Genomic DNA, 22983 nt, shown 5'->3' with positions numbered 1-22983 from the left:
AGATGTTTGCTTCCATAAAAGGCCTGTCATCCAGTCTATTCAAGGCACACTGGAGAGTCTCACGTTGATTATCGAAGCGAGAGCAGTGGCACAGAAGGTGACTGATGGTCTCTTCACACTTGCACTTAGCGCACATTGGTGAATCCGCCATTCCAATACGATAGCTGTAAGAGTTGGTGAATGCTACTCCTACCCACAGCCGACACAGCAGTGTTGCGTCACGTCATGGAAGATTCGCTGGTAATTTAAGTTTCAGTGATGGGTCGAGGCTGTATAAACGACACTTAGAGTTCTGTGGTGTATGCCAGTAACTTAACGTGATGGTACGAGCGAGACTGCGAAGCTCTCTTGCAGTGTCGACTCTCGATAAAGGTATAAGGAGTGTCGGTGAGCCAGCCTGGGCACGTCGGGCAGCGTCATCGGTGAGGTGATTACCAACGATGCCACAATGTCCCGGCAGCCACTGAAATATGATATCATGTCCTCGTTCAGAAGCGCAATGGCAGGCTTCGTTGATTTGTGACACCAGCTGTTCATAATTGCCACGTCGTAAACTTCGCAAGCTCTGGGGGGCTGCTTTCAAGTCACAAAATATTGCCCATTTGTTGGGCGGTTCTTTTTCAATATATTCGACAGCAGCGCAAAGAGCGGCCAGTTCGGAACCTGTAGATGTCATTACGTGTGAAGTCTTAAACTTGACGACGACCGATTGAGATGGTAGAACAATGGCGGCCGTAGAAATTTCTGAGACGGAACCATCCGTGTAAACATGGATTCGGTTAGCGTATGAACGATGCAAAAGTTCCAATGTGATCTGCTTGAGAGCCGCGGTGGTCAGGCCAGCTTTCTTCACTATTCCTGGAACAGCAAGGTACACAGGAGGCTTTCTCTAGCACCACATAGGGGATGGCGTATGTTGTGTGATGTTACAAATTGGTTTATGATGCAGTTTAATATAGTAATTATGCCTGATATCACATTTGCTTAAGCTGTGGAGCTGGTAGCGTATAACTATAATATACTATAAGTATTTCAGAAAATATATTTCCCTCCTGCAAAATGTGTAATATCTAGCTATCATTGCGCATCACAATGTCCTCAATGCACCATTTGTATACCGTGACACTGTATAAATTCAGCTTCCCATTCTGGCCGGTCTGTTAAGACATTGGGAAATGGTCTTGCTGCATTCTAGGGCCGATGTCCTTGACCCAATTCTTTACCAAGGCAACCAAACGTGGCCCAAATATTACCACCATATGGCTGGTTGAGGAAATTGGTGTCCACATGCTTCCCATTGTTTTGCCAATTTTGCCCATCAGCCAGTTTTACTTTGGATTTTTTTAATGAGTGAATTTGGGCTCTCTACTTTTATTTCAACATGTACGGTATTAAGCAGAGTGCATGCACGGTGTAGACAACACAGTTTCTTTTTTCTTCCTTGTGTTGAGATATGATACGTTGTTCAGTCCATTCCTAGCAAAGCCATGTAGCGCCAAAAAGAACAAATAGCATAGTTATAAAGAGGCCTGAGCCCGACCTGGGCCTAAAGTTATTGAATCACTCAAGTGCTCTCCTAGGTGATAGAAAAGAAATTTAACAAATCTTCTTCCAGCAGTTTCTACTGGGAAGTCCTTATGGATTTGTGGTATTATATTTGATTGGCTAGAAGTTTGAAAAGCTGCAGACCAAGCTTTGTTTATTGTCACTAGTATCAGTGACCTAGTTTTGATATTGCTAAATAGCAACTGATCTTTGGGAACAATTTATGCACGATGGCTCCTGGACATGAAATCTAGAAAGAAGAGTTTGAAGGGTTCACACTGTTCTGATCAAGGGGGTAGGGCAAGGGCAGAAGCCATGTCTAAAAATGCTGGCATCCGTGAAACGGGTGGGAGGGGGGGAGGCTTTCATGCACCTGCGCTTCCAGATATTCGGCATTTCCTTTTTTTAATTGGTGCACTTTTTAGTATTTATTCCTTTGTCAACATCACTCTATAGTCGGATACGACATTAGAAGAAAGGGGGCGTTTACTCCTCCGAGGCGGAGGCACACGAGCACCCACCAATGGGCGTGCACTCTTGACTAACGTCATCAGCCGGACGGCCGGTGAGCCCGCCGACAGAGAAGATGGCCGCCCGCGCTTTGAACTGGGCGAGGTCGCGACAGCTGTGTGCTTCAGCCCCTCGTCAGAGTGAATTCCAGAACTGTTTGTGATGGTCTATCATGCCGGGAATATTACTATGAGCTTACGATGCGGCATTTGTGCCGCGTGCGCTTATTCTGAGCCGTGATCTGGCGAAGGAACATTGCAGCGAGCATCGCTGGCGCTGCTCTACGCTTTGCCTGAAAACAGGATCCCGCGGCAACCACTACGAACACACATCCTGCGTGTTTGTTCCATGTTGTTTTATTTCGCTCCCGAGTGAAGTTACGACAAGAAAAGTTTTCCAAAGACTGGTGCCTAGTGTAGCGGCGGGTGTGTTCGTGTGCTGTGTCGCTGCGTTTTTTGTCAGACGGGGCGAAGTGATGGAGCAAAACCATTCTCAGGAGAAATCAGAAAAGTGTGCGCGCATGAAACAAACCTACGAGTGTCTTAACAGAAAATATTTGCAGAAGAAGCCTTCAACGCAAAGATCTGTCGCCGTCAACTTAGCGTGAACGATCGTTGTCAGCAGTGAGATAGCCGAACGTCTAGCGACGGTGTTCGAGCATTGTGTAGCACCGTCGATTGATTGCTGTCCACCAGTGCTCACTGCACGCGCAAGCTGTAGAATGCGCGCTGTGAAATTGTGAAAACACAAACCAAAAAATATAAATTTTATGCTATTTAAAACCAAGAGTATTTATTTAAAACGATGAATGAAGCATTTTTGTACCTTCCTGCCTCAACCGTATTCTCGCCCCAGGTTTGTAGTGGTTACGATAAATGCATTGTTTTATATGAGTACTTTTTCAATAGCAACTGATTCACTTTAAGCTTGGAAAATGAGTAGTAGATACGCCGTGTACATGTAAACAAGTGCAAATGCCATGCAGAGCTGCTCTTTCTACTTCTGTCACTTGCAATGAAGCTAAAGAGCAGACGACGGGCAGCATTGTTGAAGGCACGGGGTTATGTTTCTGTCGATATCCGGCATGTGCTGTAGCACATTAGAGCTCTACTAAACCAGGCATCAAAATACAAAAGTCTTCATTTATGCTGAGAATTACGCGTTTCAGGAACACGATTTTTCGAGTGGGACTATTTTAGTTGCGGAGGCAATCGGCTGTCGCGCTTCGGTCATCTGGGCGGGGCGTCCCATTTTTTCTAAAGTTGTATCCGACTATAGCTCTGTTTTAATGAGGTCTATTAACTTTGTATGTAAATAAACCAAAAACCTTAAAGGTGTCCTGACATGATAGTTTCAGCTCTTCACTTTCTGCATTACATAAAGGTCTCGGACCATTACTTGTACTCTCTGCGGAGTTTGTCATACACAGAGGGTGCTCAAGATTGCTGTCTATGAGCATCAAGTAAATGCAAGTTCTAGCCAATGTCTGTTTTGTGCTGGTGAGAGATGAGGCCATTGCCATCCAGAATGAACAGTGGGCAGACACCAATGGGCACTGTGGAATTCATCGTGTGCAAAAGGCACAGAATATGAATGTAGAGAGCTCGTGTGCACAGAATACTTAGACGAGGTCTTCAAATTCTGTGCTTGTAGACTTCTCATCCACGACATCTATACATGCACATGTGAAACTAAGACTGCTGCTGCATTACAGATGCAGGCTTAACAGATGATGACAGTTTGTGTCTGTGTTCATATTTTTGCGGCCCTGTGTAGAGTGACAGCAGCTTTTCAGACAAGCTGACACCGCGACATGGTGTCCATAGGAGGACAACGGAGCCAGGAGGAAATTGAACGTCCTGATGTCGGCTGTCGTACCGCATCTTCTGCACAGCCTGAGACTCAATGAGCGGCAGCTAGCAATCTGCCGTGCCGCGCGAGCCCGGGCGAGGACATCTTGAGGATATTCAGTGGGGGTGCTTGTCGAGGAAGGAAGCAGTGTGTCAAAGGGCAAAGAAGGGTGGCAGCTGAACAGAAGGTATAAGGGTTTTCTGAAAAGCCTGTGCTCTCGTGACGGGACAAATTATAGGCGAAGGTCACGAAAGGTAATGTGCTGTCCCAATCACTGTGGTCGTCAGAAACGTACTTAGACAGATTTCTGTCAACGTGCGATTGAGCCGCTCCGTCAGTTCGTTTGTCTGCGGGTGGTAGGTGGTGGAAAGCTTGTGCTCGGCAGGACAGGAGCGAAGTAGGTTTTCAACTACTCGCGACAAGAAGGTGCGGCCGTGATCAGTGAGGAGCTGCCGGGTTATGCCATGTTGGAGGATGGCGTCATGTAAAAAGAAATCTGCCACCTCAGTTGCACAGATTGTGTGCAAAGCTTGCGTGATCGCATACCGGGTTGCGTAATCAGCCGCGACGATGACCCACTTATTGCCAAATTTCGGCGCCGGAAAAAGGCAGCGAAGGTCGTAGTCAAGTCGTAGTCACGTAGAAGAATGGCTATGAGGGCATATCGATGAGGTGAAGGCCTTCCAGCGAGCAGCACAGCAGGTTTTTTGCGGCACTGACAGAGCGCACAGGCTGCAGTGTAGCAGTGCACAGAGCAGTACAGGCCCGGCCAGTAGAAGTGGCGCTGTAGGCCATCATAAGTACGCGAAATGCCAAGGTGGCCTGCAGTAGGGGCGGCATGCAACGGCTCAAGGACTGATGTCCGGAGGTGGCGTGGTACGAGTAAAAATTATTCTCCTTCAGGGCGTTAGCTGCGACGGTAGAAAATATTGTCAAGGAGCACGAACATGTGCAGTGTGGGCTCCGAATGTCCAGAATTGAGATGATTGATGAGAACATGTAAGCAGTCATCACACCGTTGTTCAGTGAGGATGTCGTGCCGAACAGAAATGGCCAGGACGCAAGAGTCCGTGTCATATGCGCATCATACTCGGGGCGGTCGACAGGATGACTGGAGAGGCAGTCTGCGTCTATGTGCAAGCGGCCTGGCTTGTATAAAACAGCACTTGGAGCTGTAGTGTCTATTTACCCAATCGTTCAGTGGGGTCTTTAAGTGAGGAGAGACAGCACAAGGTGTAGTGATCAGTAACCATGAAAAATGTGCGGCCATACAAGTAGAGGTGGAATTTGGCAATTGCCCAAACTGTGAGTGGGCAAATGGTGTCAATAAAATTCTTGACAAAACAATGGAAATATGAGCATAACCCAACAAAGCTTCTTACGTCTGCACCATAAGATGGAACAGGAAAGTTCTTGACAGTGTGAATCTTGTCAGGGTCGGGTTGAACACCAGCGCCACTCACGAGAATGCAAGAACGGTAATTTGACGTCCAAAGTGGCACTTGGTTGAATTGAATTACAGGCCGGCACGGCAGAAAACAGCAATAGCCGATAGACGCTTTAGATGACTTGTGAAAGCTGGTGAAAACATTGACATCATCTCGATAACAAAGACATGTGGGCCATTTATAGCCATGAAGTAAGGAGTCCGTCATTTTTTCAAAGGTTGCCGAGGCATTACCGAAGCTGAACGACACAACCTTGTATTGGTAGAGGCTGTCAAGTGTTACGAAGGCAGTTTTCTCACAGTCCATGTCATCTACTGAGATTTGCCAATAGCCTGATCGGAGGTCTAACGAAGATAAGTACATGGCTCCATGCAAGCAGTCCAAGGCGTCATCGATACGCGGCAAGGGATAGAAATCCTTGCGTGTGATTTTGTTGAGGTTTGTGTAATCCACAAAAAAGTGCCAACTGCCGTCCTTCTTGAGAACGACAACAGGGGACGCCCTCGAACTGCAAGATGGCTCGATAATGCCTGTAGTCAACATCGCCTCGACTTCTCGTTATATAACTTGTCGTTCAGCATGTAGAATTCGGTACGACCTGTAGCATGTCAGATTGGCGTCTCCGGTGTAAATACACCAATGGGTGACCACTGATGTCTGGGCTAAAGGGTGGCTGTCAAAGTAAAAAAATATTTCGGTAAGTTTCCAAGAGACGGCGGAAGCTTGTGCCTGAAGAAGATCAGGTGCAATCATCTTGCTAAGTTTGTCTGTGAAAGTCGGTGAATTGGAGATTCCTGTAGAAGGCAGTGGAATGTCGGCATCAAGAGCCGATATCTCGCAGTTGTTCATGGGTGAGATGTCGCCCAAAGATATGCCTCTGGGAAGTATTTGACTTAAGCAGTTAAAATTAAGGAGAGGGAGTGAAGTCTAATTGCTTGTAACAGTGAGCACGGTATGGGGAACGGCCAAATTTCTTTCAAGCAGCATGTCAGCGGCGGGACATAGTACATAGACGTTGTCAGGAACGGATGGGAACGACAGTAGAGTGACGTACATAGTGGCTTGAGGCGACAGGCAGATGTCTTTGGGAGAGCATAACCGTGGTTGTGTGACTGGTGGACTATAGCAGCCATCGGGCAGTTCAAGGTGAATGACACTAGACGTGCAGACAGAGAGGGCTCAATGGAACGATAAAAAATGTAAGCCAAGTATAATGTTGTAAGGGCATTGTTCCAAAATGGCAAAAAGTCGTTAGGTGCCCCACGAAACCAATGCAAGTGGTGCACATACCAAACACAATAGGCATTCCTCAGTCGGCGATGCGGAGGGTGCGTGATGCAACAGGTGTGAGAACTTTCCTCATGCGTTGGTGCAATTGGGCACTCATCACAGATACGTGCGCGGCAGTGTCAATGAGTGCTGGGACACTGGCATCATCACCTAAAACGTCCATCAAGTTCTGTTTGGTCGGAAAAGTGATCAAAGGGTCTTGCGGTCGAGTTGTCAATGTAGTGTCACCTCCGGGAGCTTGGTTAAAACACATTGGTGGGCTAGTTGGTTAAAATCCATGGCATAGTGTATAAGCGCAACTGAACGAGGATGTAGAAAGAAACAGATACACAGACACAGCGCTTCACTTTCAACTATAGATTTTATTTTCGCACACATCGATAAATATATACCATACGAGCGGAAATAAACATGACGGCAAAAAAGAACATTCAGTGGTGCGTTTCGATGAACTGTACACGTGTGCAAGGCATGGTGAAAACATGTACTGCAATGGTCAGAAAGATAAACCGAGGAATCGTATTTCCTTTTCAGATAGCAACACCGAAGGCTTGCTTACGCACATTTCCTCTAATTTTGCAATCTCGTAGGCCTCCACAATCTCCCTCGTCATCCTGCTATGAGCCTTATACAGAATGGAAGTACTTTCAAACATGGGCTTGCAGGAACAACCTCGGCAGTGAATACCAAAATGACCCGAGATTACCCTAGTGATGTTATATTGATGCTCTTTTAATCCTTCATTTTGATGCATCTGCTGGTTTGACCAACATACATTCTTCCGCATGAAAGTGGAATGGTATAGACAACGTTATGAGTGCAGGTTACAAATTGTTTGCGATGTTGAGTAGAACATGCATGCCTTTTGTTATTCTCTGTATTAACTTGTTTGCATAGCTTCTGTAGATGCTCAGGCGCAGAGAAAACCACGGCCACCCCTGATTTCGACACTATTCATCTGAGATTATGTGAAGTGCAATGAATGTTTGGTACCACGGCAACTTTCTTTGCTCTAGCATTGGCACTGCTTCCATTTGATGTGTTTTTGCACTTCCTGCTTAAGCCCTCCGCGACAGAGGTGGGCGTACACATCGGGTAACCGGAATTTGTCAGGCGCTTGGCCTGATCTCTGAAACTGGCTTCCCACTTTGTGGTCACATGACTTTGTCAGAGAATTGTTGAAACACGATGTTACTACTGCGCGTTTACAAGTTTTGACTGAGCGGAATGAAATGGTAGGACTGGCTTATTGCCCCTGAGCTGATAGCTCCAGCAGGTCATTTGTAGAGAAAAGTACAATCCCAAGTCTAAAAACCTTATGAAATTGCCTATGGGGACTTCATGTGTCAATGACAAAGGGGGCAACACTTTAGTGAAAGAGGTTACGGTTTTTGAAACCAGCGAGTCAAAATTGTCTGATTCGGTATTCAAAATGATTAGAAAATCGTCAACGAATCTGAAAACTTTCACGACGTCAGTGTCATACTTAAGGCGTTCATGAAGTCACTTAAGCAGGGAGCAGTGCATAACCCAATGCATATGCCATCTTTTTGTTTAACAACATGTCCTTCCCAAGTTGCGTAAGTCGAGTTAACATAAAAACGAAGAACTTCTAAAAATCTGTCACAAGTCAAACCACAAGCGTTTTGAAATAGAATCTCTCCAAACTTGTCAATGCAGTCAGTTACACATTTCATCATGTCATTCTGCGGGAGAGAATAATACAGGTCCTTTAAGTCAATGGAAAAAGCGACAAGGTTCCTGTCTTGACAGTCTTTAAAGAATTCCACCACTTGTTCAGACTTAGTCACCAAAAATGGGTCGTTGATTGGCAAGAGCTTTAAGTGCTTTTGTAAAAACTTTGTTACATGTTTCTGCCAGGTATCATTCTCTGACACTCACTTGGAGGGGACATTCCGGCTTCTGCGTTTTTGCTGAGAAAAACAATTCGAGGTCCCCCTTTGTGCTTTTTTCGATAGGCCAGGACAAGCCATCTAGTTTGAAGCTTTTGCATAGCTTCTTTGCTTCATCACTTCGTTTTCAGGAGGCGGGCGTCGGGACTGCGTCATGGACGGTGGGCAATGAGCCTCGATAGGGACGATGGTCAACAAGCTGATGGTGAACGGTACTGATGATGTCGAATTGACGTCGAAGGACTGTTCCAAGGAGCACAAGCGTCATTGTTTGGCCGTTGCGGTGCCAAGGGAGGCTGCTAACAACGTTCGCTCTGTTCGGGGCAATAATAACTTGTGAATGGCGGTCGCAGAGGGGAGGAGACAAAACGGTTGTTACAGTGGTAAGCAATGTGACCGATACACCGGCACGCAAAACAGATTGGCCGATCATCTGCGGTTCACCACTTCGCTAGATTTCGGTAGCGTGCAGGATACCACAGACCAGTGGATAGACATGGAGCATGAGAGTGCTGGGAAGCGGCAATGGCACATACAGAACGAACTCCAAGATTAGCGTGTTCTTCGCGGACTATTGCATGCACAAATGCTGCAGTAGGCAAGTTGTTCGGCTCACTGGGCGGGAAAAAAGGGCTGCAGGAACCATGGCTTCAAGTTGTCGCCACACTATCTGCACCAGGTCACCTGATGGTGATGGTGGCTGCACTCCTAGCCTTTCGTCACAAGAGGATGTCGCAGCTGTGTTCGGCAGACATGCGAATGGCGTTGCAATGTGGCGGCTCTTGGCCTGCTTAAAGCGTTGACGCTCTTTTATGATGTCCTGTACTGTTTCACAATTTTTAAACATGAGCAGGTTGAAAGCGTCGTCAGGGATTCCCTTCACTACATGCTCAACCTTGTCCAACTCTGCCATATCGTTGTCTGCCTTACGGCACAGAGCCAGCACGTCCGGAATGTAAGGGACGCATGATTCTGTGGACGTCTGGGCGCGGGTACTTTCCTTCTTAGTTCTTTCTCAGCGGTGCTCTTCTGGCCGGCAGGATGGCCGGACAAGTTCTTCAGCTTCTGTTTGCACGTGTCCCAGTCGTTAAGCTCTTCCTCATGGTTGTCATACCACACCTTCGCTGTGCCTTGTCAGTAGAAGACCAAGTTAGCTAACATAATCATCGGATCCCATTTGTTGTGGGCACTTACACGCTCACATGTGGCGATCCAGTCTTGAACATCAAGGGGATCGGTGCCTCAGAATGTTCCTGGATCCCTTGGCTGAGCCAGCACTACAGTCGAGGTTGTAGGCGTTGATGTGGGCCGCGCCATGTCGGGTCCTGCTTCATTCGTCATGTTGTCCAGTCCGAGGTGATGACCACTTTGGAGCTCCATTGTTGTTTCTTGTGGGTACCCCACACCTCTCTCCAATTTGTTACCTTGCAGAAGTCACATATAAATATGTATTTACAATATGTACAAAAGAGACAGCGTTGCATAAACAATATGCCTGTCGAGATCAATTCCACTTCTACACGTCAATTCGTCTTCTGACTGGCACCATTCTTGGTTGCTCCGTAGCAATATATGCGCATACATAACACTTGCAAGAGGGTCTGGAAACATTCTTGTTGGTGCTTTTAACTGATTTACTCTGTTATTGTTAATGCTTTTTGGCTAAATAGAAAAGCCAGAGATTTACTGTAGTCCAGATGCAGCTGTGGCATGTCGGAGCCAGAATGTTGCTATTATTGATTGTACTGTTGATGTTATTCATGCTTCTTCACCAGCCCCTCAAGAGTGCTGTTGAATTCTGGAGTCACGGAGGACAATGCTCGTGGAACACTTCGACTGAGTACAGGGAGGACAACGGCTCGTGCTGATGTGGATGCTGCTGTCAGACTCCTTCAAGATGCAGTGTCAGCTATACTGAAGGAACATTCTTCCGAGTAGTTGTACTGTCAGCATATGTTAAAACATGAACAAGTGAATATATGATAAACTGCAACTTCAAATTTGTACGTTTGGCTGCTTTTTGTGGCACAGGTGTAATGTGATGCTAAGTTCAGAAGCAGTAGCATGTCTAACATTTGACGCAGTTATACTGCATCATACCTTTAATTCTACACGAGAGGGGTTCTTACTTGTTCTTGTTTTATTTTATGCTCTAATGCTACTTAACACTTCCTTTCTTTTGATGGTTTGTTGGATGCCTGAAACTTGTTCAGTAGCCTGCTGCAGTGGCTTAGTTACCGTAATTACTCGAACCTAAGCCGACCCCCGAATGTCCGAAGCCAGAAAAAAAAAAAAAAACTTACCTCAAATGTAGACCAAACAAAAAAGTGAGGACAGCATTTACAAAATGAAAACAGCATTTATTTAATATGAACAAGCCGAGCTCACTCTACGTTATCATCGCTGCTAGCTTCGTCGCTATAGCCCAGACCACACGCACGCTTGCGGACGCGCACTCGTGTATGCGCAGACAGTGTGACACGACTCGCACGCATCGAAACGCGGCGCGATCTCGGTGAACAACTCCTTTCTGTTGTCGCGCACTTATCTTCCTTATCGCTGTCATCTTGTTGCGGCTCACGCAAAAAGCGTCCCCTGTTGCCCTTCCCATTGACGGACGTTTTTCTCATCGATTCTGAAGCCCCGCCCGGCTTGAACGATTGACGATGCCTCTGCGGCTAGCACAACTTTTCCTTTGAAAGCGGCACTATAATAGCATCACCTGTTTGGTGTCATTATGATAACACGATAACATCACGCTATGGGATACGCCCATAGCGTGATGTTAGGTTGCGAACGTAGTTCCCGCGCCTACTAGGGCGCCCCTCGCGGCGGCGAGCGCAGACCTGGCAGGATGGGCGTCTTGCGCTGGAGTTTGAGGTATAGTAGCGGCGCCTGGTGGCGGCGCGGGAAACGACATCTGGGTCGTACCAGCTTGGGTCGTATTGAGCCCTGGCTTTGGCGAAGCACGTTTCTAGGCCGAGTTTTGCGTCGATTCGCACTTTTTTCTGCCCTGTTGCGAGTGCGAAAAGGCTCGTAACTTCTCACAGACCACGTCGACCACGCTGCGAGCTGGTCGCAGCCTATAGTTTAACGAAAACGGACTCTCCGTGTGCCGTGGGACGTAACGCTGGAAGCAGAAGGGATCGGCGACGCCGATCCGGAAGGACCTAGCTCAGCATCGAAAAAGCGTCACCGTCGATACTGCTGCGTCGTGGGCTGCCATGAACAAGAAGGCCTGAATCCCAACATCCGATTCTATCGTTTCCCTTCAAGGCCTCACGAAGCGGAGCGTCGGGCGTGCTGTATAACTGCAGTTCGTCGCGCTGGGTAAGCGAAACTTCGCGCCATGCTGACTGCTTCACCTGTCTTGAAGCTTGCTTGATTATAGATCTGCGTTTCAAAAATTTGGTCTTTTGCACCTACAGTCCCGACGGCAGACCGACATAGCAGCAGGCATGGCTGGTGATTCACGATTCGAAACCCGGCCACAGCGACAATTAACAATTCGACCGGTGCGAAGTGGTGAAGTGCCCAGGTGTGTGCAAATGACCACAGATGGCTGGGCTGATTCGGTGACAATTCACTACCCCACTACTAGCAGCACAGGTTAGAGAGTTAAATGTGCTCATACTTGACCTCAAGCCAGCATGTTGAGGCAGCGCAGCAAGATAGTATTGATTACAGCAGATCGATTTTCGAGCGTTGTCATTAAAAGCTACATGAAGCGAGCAGCGCACGAGCTCGCGCTGCAGCGCGATTCGCACGTACGTGCGAGCTCATATGCATTGCATCAGTTATTACCAGTTACTAAAAGGGACAGACGGCCGCTACTACAACGCAGGCATAACTACTTGTTTAGCGGCATGCAGTCAACAAAGATTGCAGGAGACCCGCCGTTTCGCGGCATGTCGAAAGACCGCTGCCGTCGCGGCGCGTACGATCGTGCGCTCGAGCAGTTCGTACATCGCGGCATGCTGAAAGACCACTGCCGTCGCGGCGCGTGCCGTCGTGTGCTCAAGCAGTTCCGTACACATGATGTCTGCTTATCGCTGCTGTGGATTCATTTATAGCGAGCATTTCCTCGCGTTTGTGCGCCTGAATCTAGCAGCGTGCAAACCTTACCTGAAGTTCCACTTCGTACGCGACTCGCTTCACTTGCGATTGACACCGCGCTAAAACTTCGCCGCTTAATTCTTGAACGGCATACACGTATTCGGCACTGCATAATTTCTTGCCTTTACGCAGCGTGCCACTCCTGAAAAATTCTTCGGCGCCCGATATTCGCTGCAGGCAGTGATACAACACAACCGAAAGTGGCGGGTCCATATTGTAAACGTGCTTTCCGAAGCAGACGACCGAGCTTGGTACGACCCATTTTAGGACAGAGCGCGCTCTTTAGCACCTTTTTCGCAGCGCCCCCTGGGCAATGCAAGAGCCCCATACGACCGGCCCGCTTGCGTTCGGAAAGCCTGTCTGTGCACTGTTTCGCGGGTAGCTGTTGGCTTTTCTGAGCAATGCCGAAGTGCAACCCGAGCTGTTGCCTAGTGGACTGCAAGAGCACGTGCACCAACTCACGAGGAACAAAGTTTTACAGGTTTCCAAGCCAACCGTGTGAAGCAGAACGGCGTCAATACTCTGGATCGCGCACGTCCGACGGCATACGCTGTTTTATGTTCCGGCGTTATGCCAAGTGCGTTAACGCTGAATTCGTTGCTTTTACAGCAATTATGGCAGCAACGGGACACCAGTAGTGCTTACCAGGATATGCAGCAAACAAAGTTGTTTGTTTCCTCACTGTACCGCAGTAAAGCTGTGGAATTCACTCTTTCCCGATCATCTTTCAAACAGCGCTAGGGCTTGTGAGAGCTACGAGGAGGGGTTGCAGCTGGCTCAGCTGGCATACACCCTTCTGCGCCCAGCATATCAACTAAGGGGCAGTTGAGATCACCAAAATATTTGACGACGTGGTTTATTGGAACCTCCTTTGCACGCACTGAAAAATCGCAACATAAAAGCATCGAACTTCCAGTAACTTGAGCGAAAATTTCCTCACCTTTTTTGTGTTTGGGGAGAGCAATGTTAGAATACCTCGGGTAGGTCTTACGAGTCGTTCGTACATCCCACGTTCTTGGATGAGATGTTTTGGATTCGCATTTGCCGTCCTGTATGTACAAGGAAACTACCGCGGCGTGCTTGCACTTCCCTGCGATGCCAGCACGGCAATCGCAGCTCCCCGCTAGGATTTGTCTGCTGCCGCCGATCTTCAAGAATCAATGTCACCTATAATTTCATGCGTCCACACCGTAGATAACGAAGTAAATTACGCTGCGCTTCACGCATCTCGCTGGTGCGTTATTTGTCGTTTGCGGAATACACCTAGCAGTCACTTCCGATCATTGCGAGTTCAACACTTCCCTCACGTCGTAGACGTGCCCCACTTCAAGTAGACGACTTCCTTTCTCTAAATTCTTTTCACGAAAAAAGCTGTCAAGATCTTGTAATTCCCGAAACTCGGTTAAAATTAATATAGGTACGCTGTTTCGCGCCATCGCTACCGTTTGACAGGGCGCCAAACACGTTGCGCGAGCTGCTGACGCCGTGAGTAATCCTACCGCATTCGCGCAACTATTCGTCAGATGGCGCTAGGGGTCGGAAAGACATAAAGTCCCTCAACAGCGCCTCAAAATAGAGGAGGCGTTGCCCTCAATCTCCCAAAGTAGCGCCATTCGCTTCCCTCCTCCTCCGCTCGGCGCGGCCTCGACGGTGGCGCCGCCGGTGGTGGGCCTGCTGTAGCAGACGACGGCTAACGCGCGACGTTGAGAGTTCGTATTGCTGAAACACGACGCAAGCACGCGGCGTACTCAAACACGCACGTAATTACCAAAGTTTCAGGTGTTGACAACGTGAAAGTATGTGTACGTGGTTTCGTAGGTTCATTCACGTACCTGCAGGACACTTTTTTTCGGTCACGTGTGAGAGATTCCGGCTGTGTGCGGTCAGCAATGCCTGGCAACAGGGCCGTTTTTTCATTGCGGGGTGCTTTGGTAATCGTGACGATATATTGTTTTTTTTTTTTACAAGTACTGCTCCAGGAGGGCACATGTAATGGCTAACAGAGGCCTCTGAAGAGCACGTAACATTACACTAATGCAGGCGTCGCAGGGAGTGTTCGCATACAAAATTGGCTGCCCGCGATCTTATACCCCCTTGGCATGCACAGGCTTCGGCGAGCCCCATCCAGCGCTGGTTTTAGCTTTGGTGTTCCCAGTGCCGCTTTGGTGCGCCGGAGGCGCCGTCAAGAATACGAAATAATGACAAGTTGTTACACTAGTAAATAAAATTTATTGAAGAAATACAATTGCGCCGAGGCGTCAACTTCTAAAGCAGCGCTAGCGCGCGAGTATTATGGAACGCCAACGAGGAATTTACCAGCCCACGTACGACTCTACGATCAAAGTGCACGTTAAACATCCCCAGGCGAGCTAGATAAAGTTATCCGGAACCATCCACTACGACCTCCATCCTAGCTTTAGTCGCTTCGGAACGTTAAAAACATTAATCACCACAAACCAAATCTATACATCGGGCGTACATTCGAAGCTAAAAGACTGCATCGTAAGTCATAGTGAGCCTTGCAATAGCGTCGAGAATGTGCTAACTTCTGGTGGAGCTCAAAACACACCCTGAATAAAGTCGCTTTTATGTCACAGGCCAGCTGCAGATGCGTGCATTTCACCGCAAGACGATACTACATGAAACAAAGAGAGCACATTCGAAAAAAGAAAGTCAAACGACGCGCTAAAAACCACGCAGAGCATGAACACCCACTTTTTCGAAGCGGAAGGCGTGAACTAGGCTCAAAATCAGAGCTTGTGAGTAGCCGTGGCCCTTACTTCACTAAGCCGTGCGTTCTTTGCCACTTCCTCGAAGTCAGCCCGCCCGATCCTGCGAATCCACACTTCTTTTTGCGTTGCGCCCGCCGGACGGCAAAGCAAAAACCTTTTTGTCCTCGCTGTGTCTGTTGTGGCAACCGAAGGCGCAGCAGCATGGAATCGCAATTAAGTTCTCGGCCCTGCACATTCTATTACGCTAACGCACTCCGTCAGTCCGCCTGCCGTACTTTCGTCGCGCAGGCCCAAGAATGGAGGTCGGTGCGCGCTGGAAAGAAAAAATATACAAAAGCGCGGCGCCTGCTCCGCGCTGGAAAGAAAAAAATATACAAAAGCGCGGCGCCCGCTTCCACGTGACACAGATTGGCCAATGGGGGAGCGGAGGAGGCTGGGGCGACAGGAGGCGTGGAGGAGGACGCGCCAGGGTGAGCGGGGTGGCGGAAAGATCTAAGAATGGCGCTACTTTTGGAAAATTGAGGGGCTTTAGAAAGACAGGGCGCCGCCTAGCACTTTCAACGTGCCCATACGCCGATACGACGCAGGTCAAAGTAGCGACGTCGCTCGTGTACTTCAGTTGGCTACTGGTGTGGCTAATAACGGCTGCGATACTGACTTTTCTAGATGGTGCTAGCTGTGCACCATATTTGTCATTTTATGATACAACCTGGCGTGTTTTTAAAATCCTTGAATCTAAGCCGACCCTAGAGTTTGGCATATGATCACTAAAAAAAAACTGTCGGCCTAGATTCGAATAAATACGTACTATAGTCTTCTGCTGCTGAGTGTAAGCTTGCAGGTATTATACTCAGTGGTAGCGGCAGTACTATGATGGGGACTGAATCCAAAAAATGCTTGAGCTTTGGGGGCACATAAAAATAATCTGGAGCCCTCCGCCATTGCATATCTTATGACTCTGTTGCTTTAAAATCTTCAACTAAATAAATAAATAAATAGCATTTATTCATTGCAAGAAGAGATGAACTTTTCAATGAACTTTGTTCATAAAGGGAAAACGTCGTGTTAAGGGGTGTTGTGATAGAAGCAGAGGCATCTTTAGACATCTGCAGTAATGCAGCCATCACATTGACACTATGCGACTACATTTAACAGGTACTGAAAGGAGCTGATTAATGTGAATGCTTTATTATTAGCACTGAAAAAAATCCAAGTGGCGCTTCATGAGCCACCAGCCCAGGTACCCTTTCTAGCGTTTTATCAAACCTCAAGAGGCTGCGCTTATCATCAATACACACTAGACAGGCACTTCTGTAAGTGTATAAGAAAAAAAAATTGTTTGGCGTTTTTTAACATTGTCTCCAAAGTTTGCAATTTGGAATTGTTTCTTAATGGCTAACCGATGTCGAAGTGCGAGAGTTAGCTATAAATCCTTTGCGAAGTTTGTGCTTCACTGCTGCATTTGTGTTGTCCCGCTTACATGTATACCACTGTTTCCAATTTATGCTCCACTCCAGTGCTCACTTTCTGATGCCTTCTTTTTGTACTACTTGAGAACATTGACTTCAAACCGACTAGCCTTACTTTATGCTTGCACTCAGGTTTGTGCTATCACAGTGTTAAATTAATATATAGCGATACACAACTGGAGTCCTATTCTGGACATGCGTGGTGACTGAACGGTCGTCATTTTCTACCTAGTTGACACTGATTGGTTGTCGAGAGGTAACGTGTTCTTAAATTTGGGCCGGGAAGCGGAAGTTTTACAAAATGCAGTTTTGGGTTTTCATCAAGATGACGAAACGTGACGTGGAGCTGCAAATTTTATCGACTAATACTTTTTTCTGGTCCTTGGCAGCTATATTGCGACGTTAGCACTTCAAAAAGAAAGTGAGTGGTAGTGTGCAGAAGCCCGTGCAATGCATCTGCAATTTCGCGATTATGTGGTGGCAGTTCAAGATAGCCGCCATGTCAATTTGCTGATTGGCTGAAGGAATATGCCATGAGGATCGTCACAGGAAGGGCTGTTCCGTAAACGTCAATTTGACATTGCGTGACGTTGCGCTGGGCCGTCATTGCAGACATTTGCCTCCATAATTTGTGGTGTGGCGAGCCGCGCAAATTTTGCTGATGAGTTGCCATATGCAATAGCGTTCGAGAGGCATACGTATCGCTGCATTTTCCCCGTCATTTGGGGCCGTGAAAATCTTTTGTTCATAACGCATGCTCATAGTATTTGGATCGCAGTCAGGATGTGTTGGCATTTGTGTTTTTTTGGGTCATCATATTTTAAAAAACGTGCTTATTTGAAATAATATTGGTTGAACATTACAAGCCTTCTACAACCTTTTGCACTTTTCACTGCTGCGTTTGTATTGTAATCAAGATTAATTACTTTTCACATCAATGTACGCAAGGTGGCGTCTTGAAGTTTCGTCACGCGGTGCAAGTAAGCAGCAACACAAGCACCGGCAGTGCCCGTGCTTGTGTCGCGCAAGCGGATACCTGTGGCACGCGCAACACTGCGGTGATATTCGGCTGCTTTTCAGCCAGTCAAGTTGGGCTGAGTTACTCGCATTTCACAAGATGACGATAATGCAGACAGGACATGCGCTCATCACCACTGGTAGGTCACGTATACTGTCTCAAGGTAGAAAACAAGCACGTTGGGGGCAGTTTACGACTACTCATTTAGTTTTCCAAGGAAACGCATCCTAGCTACTGAAGTAGCCGACGGCTTGTACGCTAGAGACGACGGAAGCGAGAAACATTTTCGACAGAATAATCGTGCACTTTGAACTAGTTGCTTTATTTTTACTGAGGAAAACTGTTTTGCTTCATCAAGAACGCTGGGTTCAATGCCTTGATTTCAGTTTCCGAGGCAGAACGTCAAGTTTGCTTCACGTTACGAAAGCAAAACGGGGCCATCAGCGCCATTTTGTACACGTTGCACCTACGTCACACCTTGAAGAAAATGGCAGAATCTCCAGAATAGAGCCACTGAACACCCTTATCTTCCCATTTGTTTGTAGTTGCTAGACCACACGAGCAGAAAGTGCACGCTTGTGCATTACTCCTGCACTAATCTGATTTTGAATGTTTTTGTTTTAAGTTTGTTGCTTAAATTGAATGCTGTATACAAAGACTAAAGAGTCCATTTTCCCAAGTTTGTCTGTCTGGGCAGCTAAACCGTTTCTTCCAGACCTGTCGTGGTTGAAAAAAAAAAAAAGGAAGTCTGTTTTGTTACAGTATGTACCAGAAGCCTTTCACAGGCCGCGAGATGATAAAAAGTATTCGCGCTCTTTTAAGCATAGCTGCCTAAAAGCAGTAGGTGTGAAGTGCTATAAGTTTAGATGCTTGGAAAACCTTGTTTGCAAGAACAAGAATTACTAAGGTGTCCGTGGAGAACCACACATTCACATGACACTTCTTGTGGCTCTTGGCTGACTTCCCACTTACCTAAATTATGGTGCAGTGTCATTTCAATATACACGTAATGAATCATATCCTGTTAGTTGCTTTCTTCTTTGATTTTACGTTTGCTTCTCGCATTGTTTAGAAGCGTGATGGACATTGTAGTGCTGATTTGTATGCATAATGCATTTATAAGCTATGTTTATGTCATGTGCATTTGCAGTTCGTGTTTATCGAATGAGCTGCTTGTCTTGGAGATATTTTAGAGTGCAGCTCGTAGGCTCCCGTTCCTGCATTGAGCATCGGCGTGCCTCGGCATCGTATCTCGTAACCGAGCGAACGAGCTCAGCAAAAGTTAAATGCGAATGCGAAGTGCAGTGGGAGATGAAAGAAGAAAGCGCAAGAAAGAAACTGGAGGAGGAGGCTACAGTGAAAGCGTGAGGCGGAAAGTGGAGGAGGAGCGGAGGGGAAACACCTTGCAGTAAGTTGCCCGTATCCGCAGCCGCGTGGGCGATCTCATCTATACGTCCGAGCGGGAGGCGAGGTGGCGTGAGGTGGGGAGGGCTACGCTTGTCTGCGGTGTCAGCTGCTGAGGTCAGTCCGCGGTCCAGTGTGTGTGACGGGGATCACTGCTCCCACAAGGGGTGATGGTGAACGGCTACAAGTAAGGCTCGATGTGACGCTTTGGTTGTCGCCGCTACTGACACTGTTGGCATAATTTCCTGGGGATGAAGAGCCACTCTTATCGTTAGTGGAACGGGCCGCTCTCGTCGTTGGTAATCGTCGGTGATTTTTTTTTTTCAGTGGAAATCCAGCTTATTGCATTTATTTTGTGCCTGTGCTCACCACCCACTTTTTTTCTGGCTTCTCACATGAGCAGCATACATATTTTAGTTTCATTCTTTAGTTGGTGGTGTGTTTCAACTATTGTACTTGCATTTGTTTAGAACTTTACATTTTCTTGTGGGCAGGGAAATTATGGGGAGTTGCATGGGCAGTACTGTTTATGATTCAGCTCTTTGTTGACCGAAGCTGAGTTCCGGCTTCAGCTTGTCCTATTCTGATTTGATGCCTGTGACATTTTGTTTTTATGCACCTAACTGTTAGGTGCTGCAGGTTGCCAAGAGTGTTGGTGCTACTGTATAGTTGTGATTCTTTAGGATATTCCTATCATTGTTTTACATATTGAGTTTCTGACGCAGTTATGCAGTGCCCTTCGTGCCTTTTGAATTAAATATTGTTACAGGGATGTTGGGAGTACAGAAAGAGTGTATTTACAATATATATATATATATATATATATATATATATATATATATATATATAATACACAAAATGAGTCGGAGTAAAGATGGCTGACCACCACCAACAACACGCAGCAGTCAGCGTCCCATGATCTTCTTCCTCTCTCTTTCATCATTCTGTAACAATATTAATCAGGTTGGTCAACAGAAACCTTGGAAAACAATGGTAGCACTCTCAAAATGAATCAAATTGAGGTGCATAATGTATACAAGTAGCCCAGAACAAGCAGCCGCTTAGTCAAGAGTACAAGTCCTGTCACTATGTAGTCACATTTAGATACTCATTTTAAGGTAAAGAGCAGAATGTTTAAAGAAATATTGATGATCATTGATAGAAAGGTGGTTAGAAATCTTCTCAAAGGAATGATAAATGCAAAAGTATGAAGGCTGCCACTTTGCTGGTTGAGTGCCTGCTCCTGGACATGAGTTGCAATCACTGGCAGCAAGACAGAAGTTCAGTGACTGAAAGTGAGGGCTGGCGACTACAGCACCAACTGAAAGTTGCAGAAAGTAGGGTGATGACAGTAGCTGCTTCTATGTCTCTGGTGACAGGTTATACCAGTCCAAGCCACCTCTGAATTTGACCATGCATGAAGACTCTTATAGGCAAGGATACACTTCAAATTACCATGTTATCATAATAGAAGTATAAACACCGTCAGACTGCATAACTGCATGGAAAGCTTTGAAAGTGCTTAGTGAGCATGAACAGAAACTTATAAGCGGAACTGGTGACCTTCAGACAATCAAATTTGAAGCTGCAATGTGGTCTTGTCATTCTTATTTCTACCATATTTTTTAACTGGAAAGTATGGTGCATTAGTACGAAGTTGAACTCAGCATAATGTAAACTTGCATATTTCACAGTTATGGTTAACTCAAAACAGTCTTGAATTTCGTTTGCTCACAGCACTTTCACTCCATTATTATTGTTATTGCTTACCTAATTAATATGTGACCTAAAGCTTTAGGTCAGATGTTCTAGCCCCTCTGGTGAAGTAGCACAGCTTCTGCAGCTGTACATAAAAAAAGGAGTGGTATAGAACAAGTGAAAACCAATGTGTTGGTGTTGGAGAGCTTGTATTGTGTTGCTGAAGCACCTGACTGTGGCTGGTTGAGAATATTTGATGACATTGCCATGAAATACTTGTTTTGCAGTTATCACTTGGGTGTGCATGTACCTGATATTACCTAGGTTTCTCTAGAACTAGACATACACTTTGTATAATGGCATAAGGAACTTTGTTAGAATGTGTCTTATTCAAGTTCAGATAATTCATACTTGTGCTAATCAGTCAAGAATTAGCACTCCCAAAGAATTTTAATTAATAAAGAGCACTGTTCCTGGTTTGCTTGGTCTAGTTGAATTTGAGCCCTGGGAATTTGTTCTAGGAATCATCTTTGCTTATACTGTTATTGTTTTTCACGAAGAAGAAAATAAAGAGTACGGCTTGACTAATTTCGTTGGTAGTGTTTCTCTTCTTCAAAATGTGGGATACCATAGATACGCATGCACACTTGTACACTGAACCGCAAACATTGGGTGTTTTTCGTAACAATAACAAAAGCATATTATTGCTATAGAAATCGCGAACAGGTGTACAGCACCACTGAGAAAGAGAGCGCATGCAGACTGTTACAAAGCTGTTATTCAATTTTGCAAGTTACGGTTCCATTATTGAGGTGGGTCACTGTTCTCAACGTTCTACAACAGCAGCCAGCTATGTTCTCCAAAGACGGTCTTCTGTGCTGGAACCTTGCCTTGACGAAAAATAATTTCAAGGTGAGTAAAAGAAGGGGAGTCTCAAAAGGCAAAGCCGATGGCTCAAGTCGAAACCTTTAAGGCGCGAATAAACCTTGATGAGCATCAACTTTGTGTTGTTTTTCGTCCTGAATAAGGTTTTATTTTATTTATAGCTTTTAGTTTGCTCATTTCTGTGAGAAAGTGTTTTGCAGCACGGGACTAATCATGAGTGTGATTTTAGTGCTGCTGCGTTATCTTGGTCGATTAGGGTGGCATTGAAATGACTAAATAAGCCCGGTGAAGCATAGTGAGAATATGTCTCGTGCTTGCTGGCTGAGTGGTTACGTTTTCAGTGTGTGGTTCCGACTGCATGCCTCCGTGAACCAGATACTGCAGCTCGACCTTGCAAGACATTTAGCGGTGTTCTCGACGCGGAACAGAACACATATTGGAATTCGCCAACTGTCTACCGGACGCAAGCTGCAGGACAACCGCCTGCGGCTACGGCCACGAGGGCAATCCCTCCGGACAGGGGATGCAGTCCCCTGCCCATCTGGACCCCCCTGCCCGGAGGAGCAATCTGTCACGATTGGCCTGTGTGGTGAACTATTGGTGTCGTGCCGCCAGAAGCACGGTGAAAGCCCGGACGTTTCAAATACGCAGTGCCGCCCGCGACAGTTGCAAAACGCCTCGGCGGCCGCAACGGCGATGGCCTTTGTGCGCGCATTCTCGCCTCGTTCCCCATGGCGCGCGCGACGCCCTGATGTCTGCGTAGGCTCGCCAGGCTGTCTCCCTTCAACAAGCGGGACGGTTAAGCTTCTTGTGTGCATTCGCTCCTCCTCCTCGGCAAGGAAGACGATGGCGGTGTGTGCCCGTCGGTTCCTTTCCCTCTTCTAGGGCAGTGGCGGTTAGAAAATCGGCTGAACTGGCTTCCATGTACCGAGCGGCGTCCACAAGCGTGCAGATCGTTTGTTCTCTCCTTCGCGTATGCAAGGGCATTCAAAAGACTATAAAAAGACGTCCCCGCCAACGGACTTCAGCCACTTCAGCTCAGTATAAGCCTTCAGTACAAGCTATACAGTGGCGTACCAACTATTTCTGGATTCTGGAGCGCGA

The 22983-nt window shown here is 46.8% G+C and overlaps 1 protein-coding gene across 1 annotated transcript in view; it reads left to right on the top strand.

Moving 5' to 3' along the window:
- LOC126520594 (selenocysteine lyase-like) overlaps nt 1-21582 on the top strand; it is a 114891-nt gene extending 93309 nt beyond the window's left edge. The window contains exon 12 of the mRNA XM_050169388.3: nt 10333-21582. Within this exon, the coding sequence (XP_050025345.1) occupies nt 10333-10495 (163 nt within the window). The 3' untranslated portion in view covers nt 10496-21582. The remainder of the gene's footprint in view (nt 1-10332) is intronic.
- Nucleotides 21583-22983: the final 1401 nt, after the last annotated feature.

This window comes from Dermacentor andersoni, chromosome 3 (genome assembly GCF_023375885.2).
Source record: "Dermacentor andersoni chromosome 3, qqDerAnde1_hic_scaffold, whole genome shotgun sequence".
Taxonomy (NCBI): Eukaryota; Metazoa; Arthropoda; class Arachnida; order Ixodida; family Ixodidae; genus Dermacentor; species Dermacentor andersoni.
This window is presented reverse-complemented; position numbering and strand designations above follow the sequence as displayed.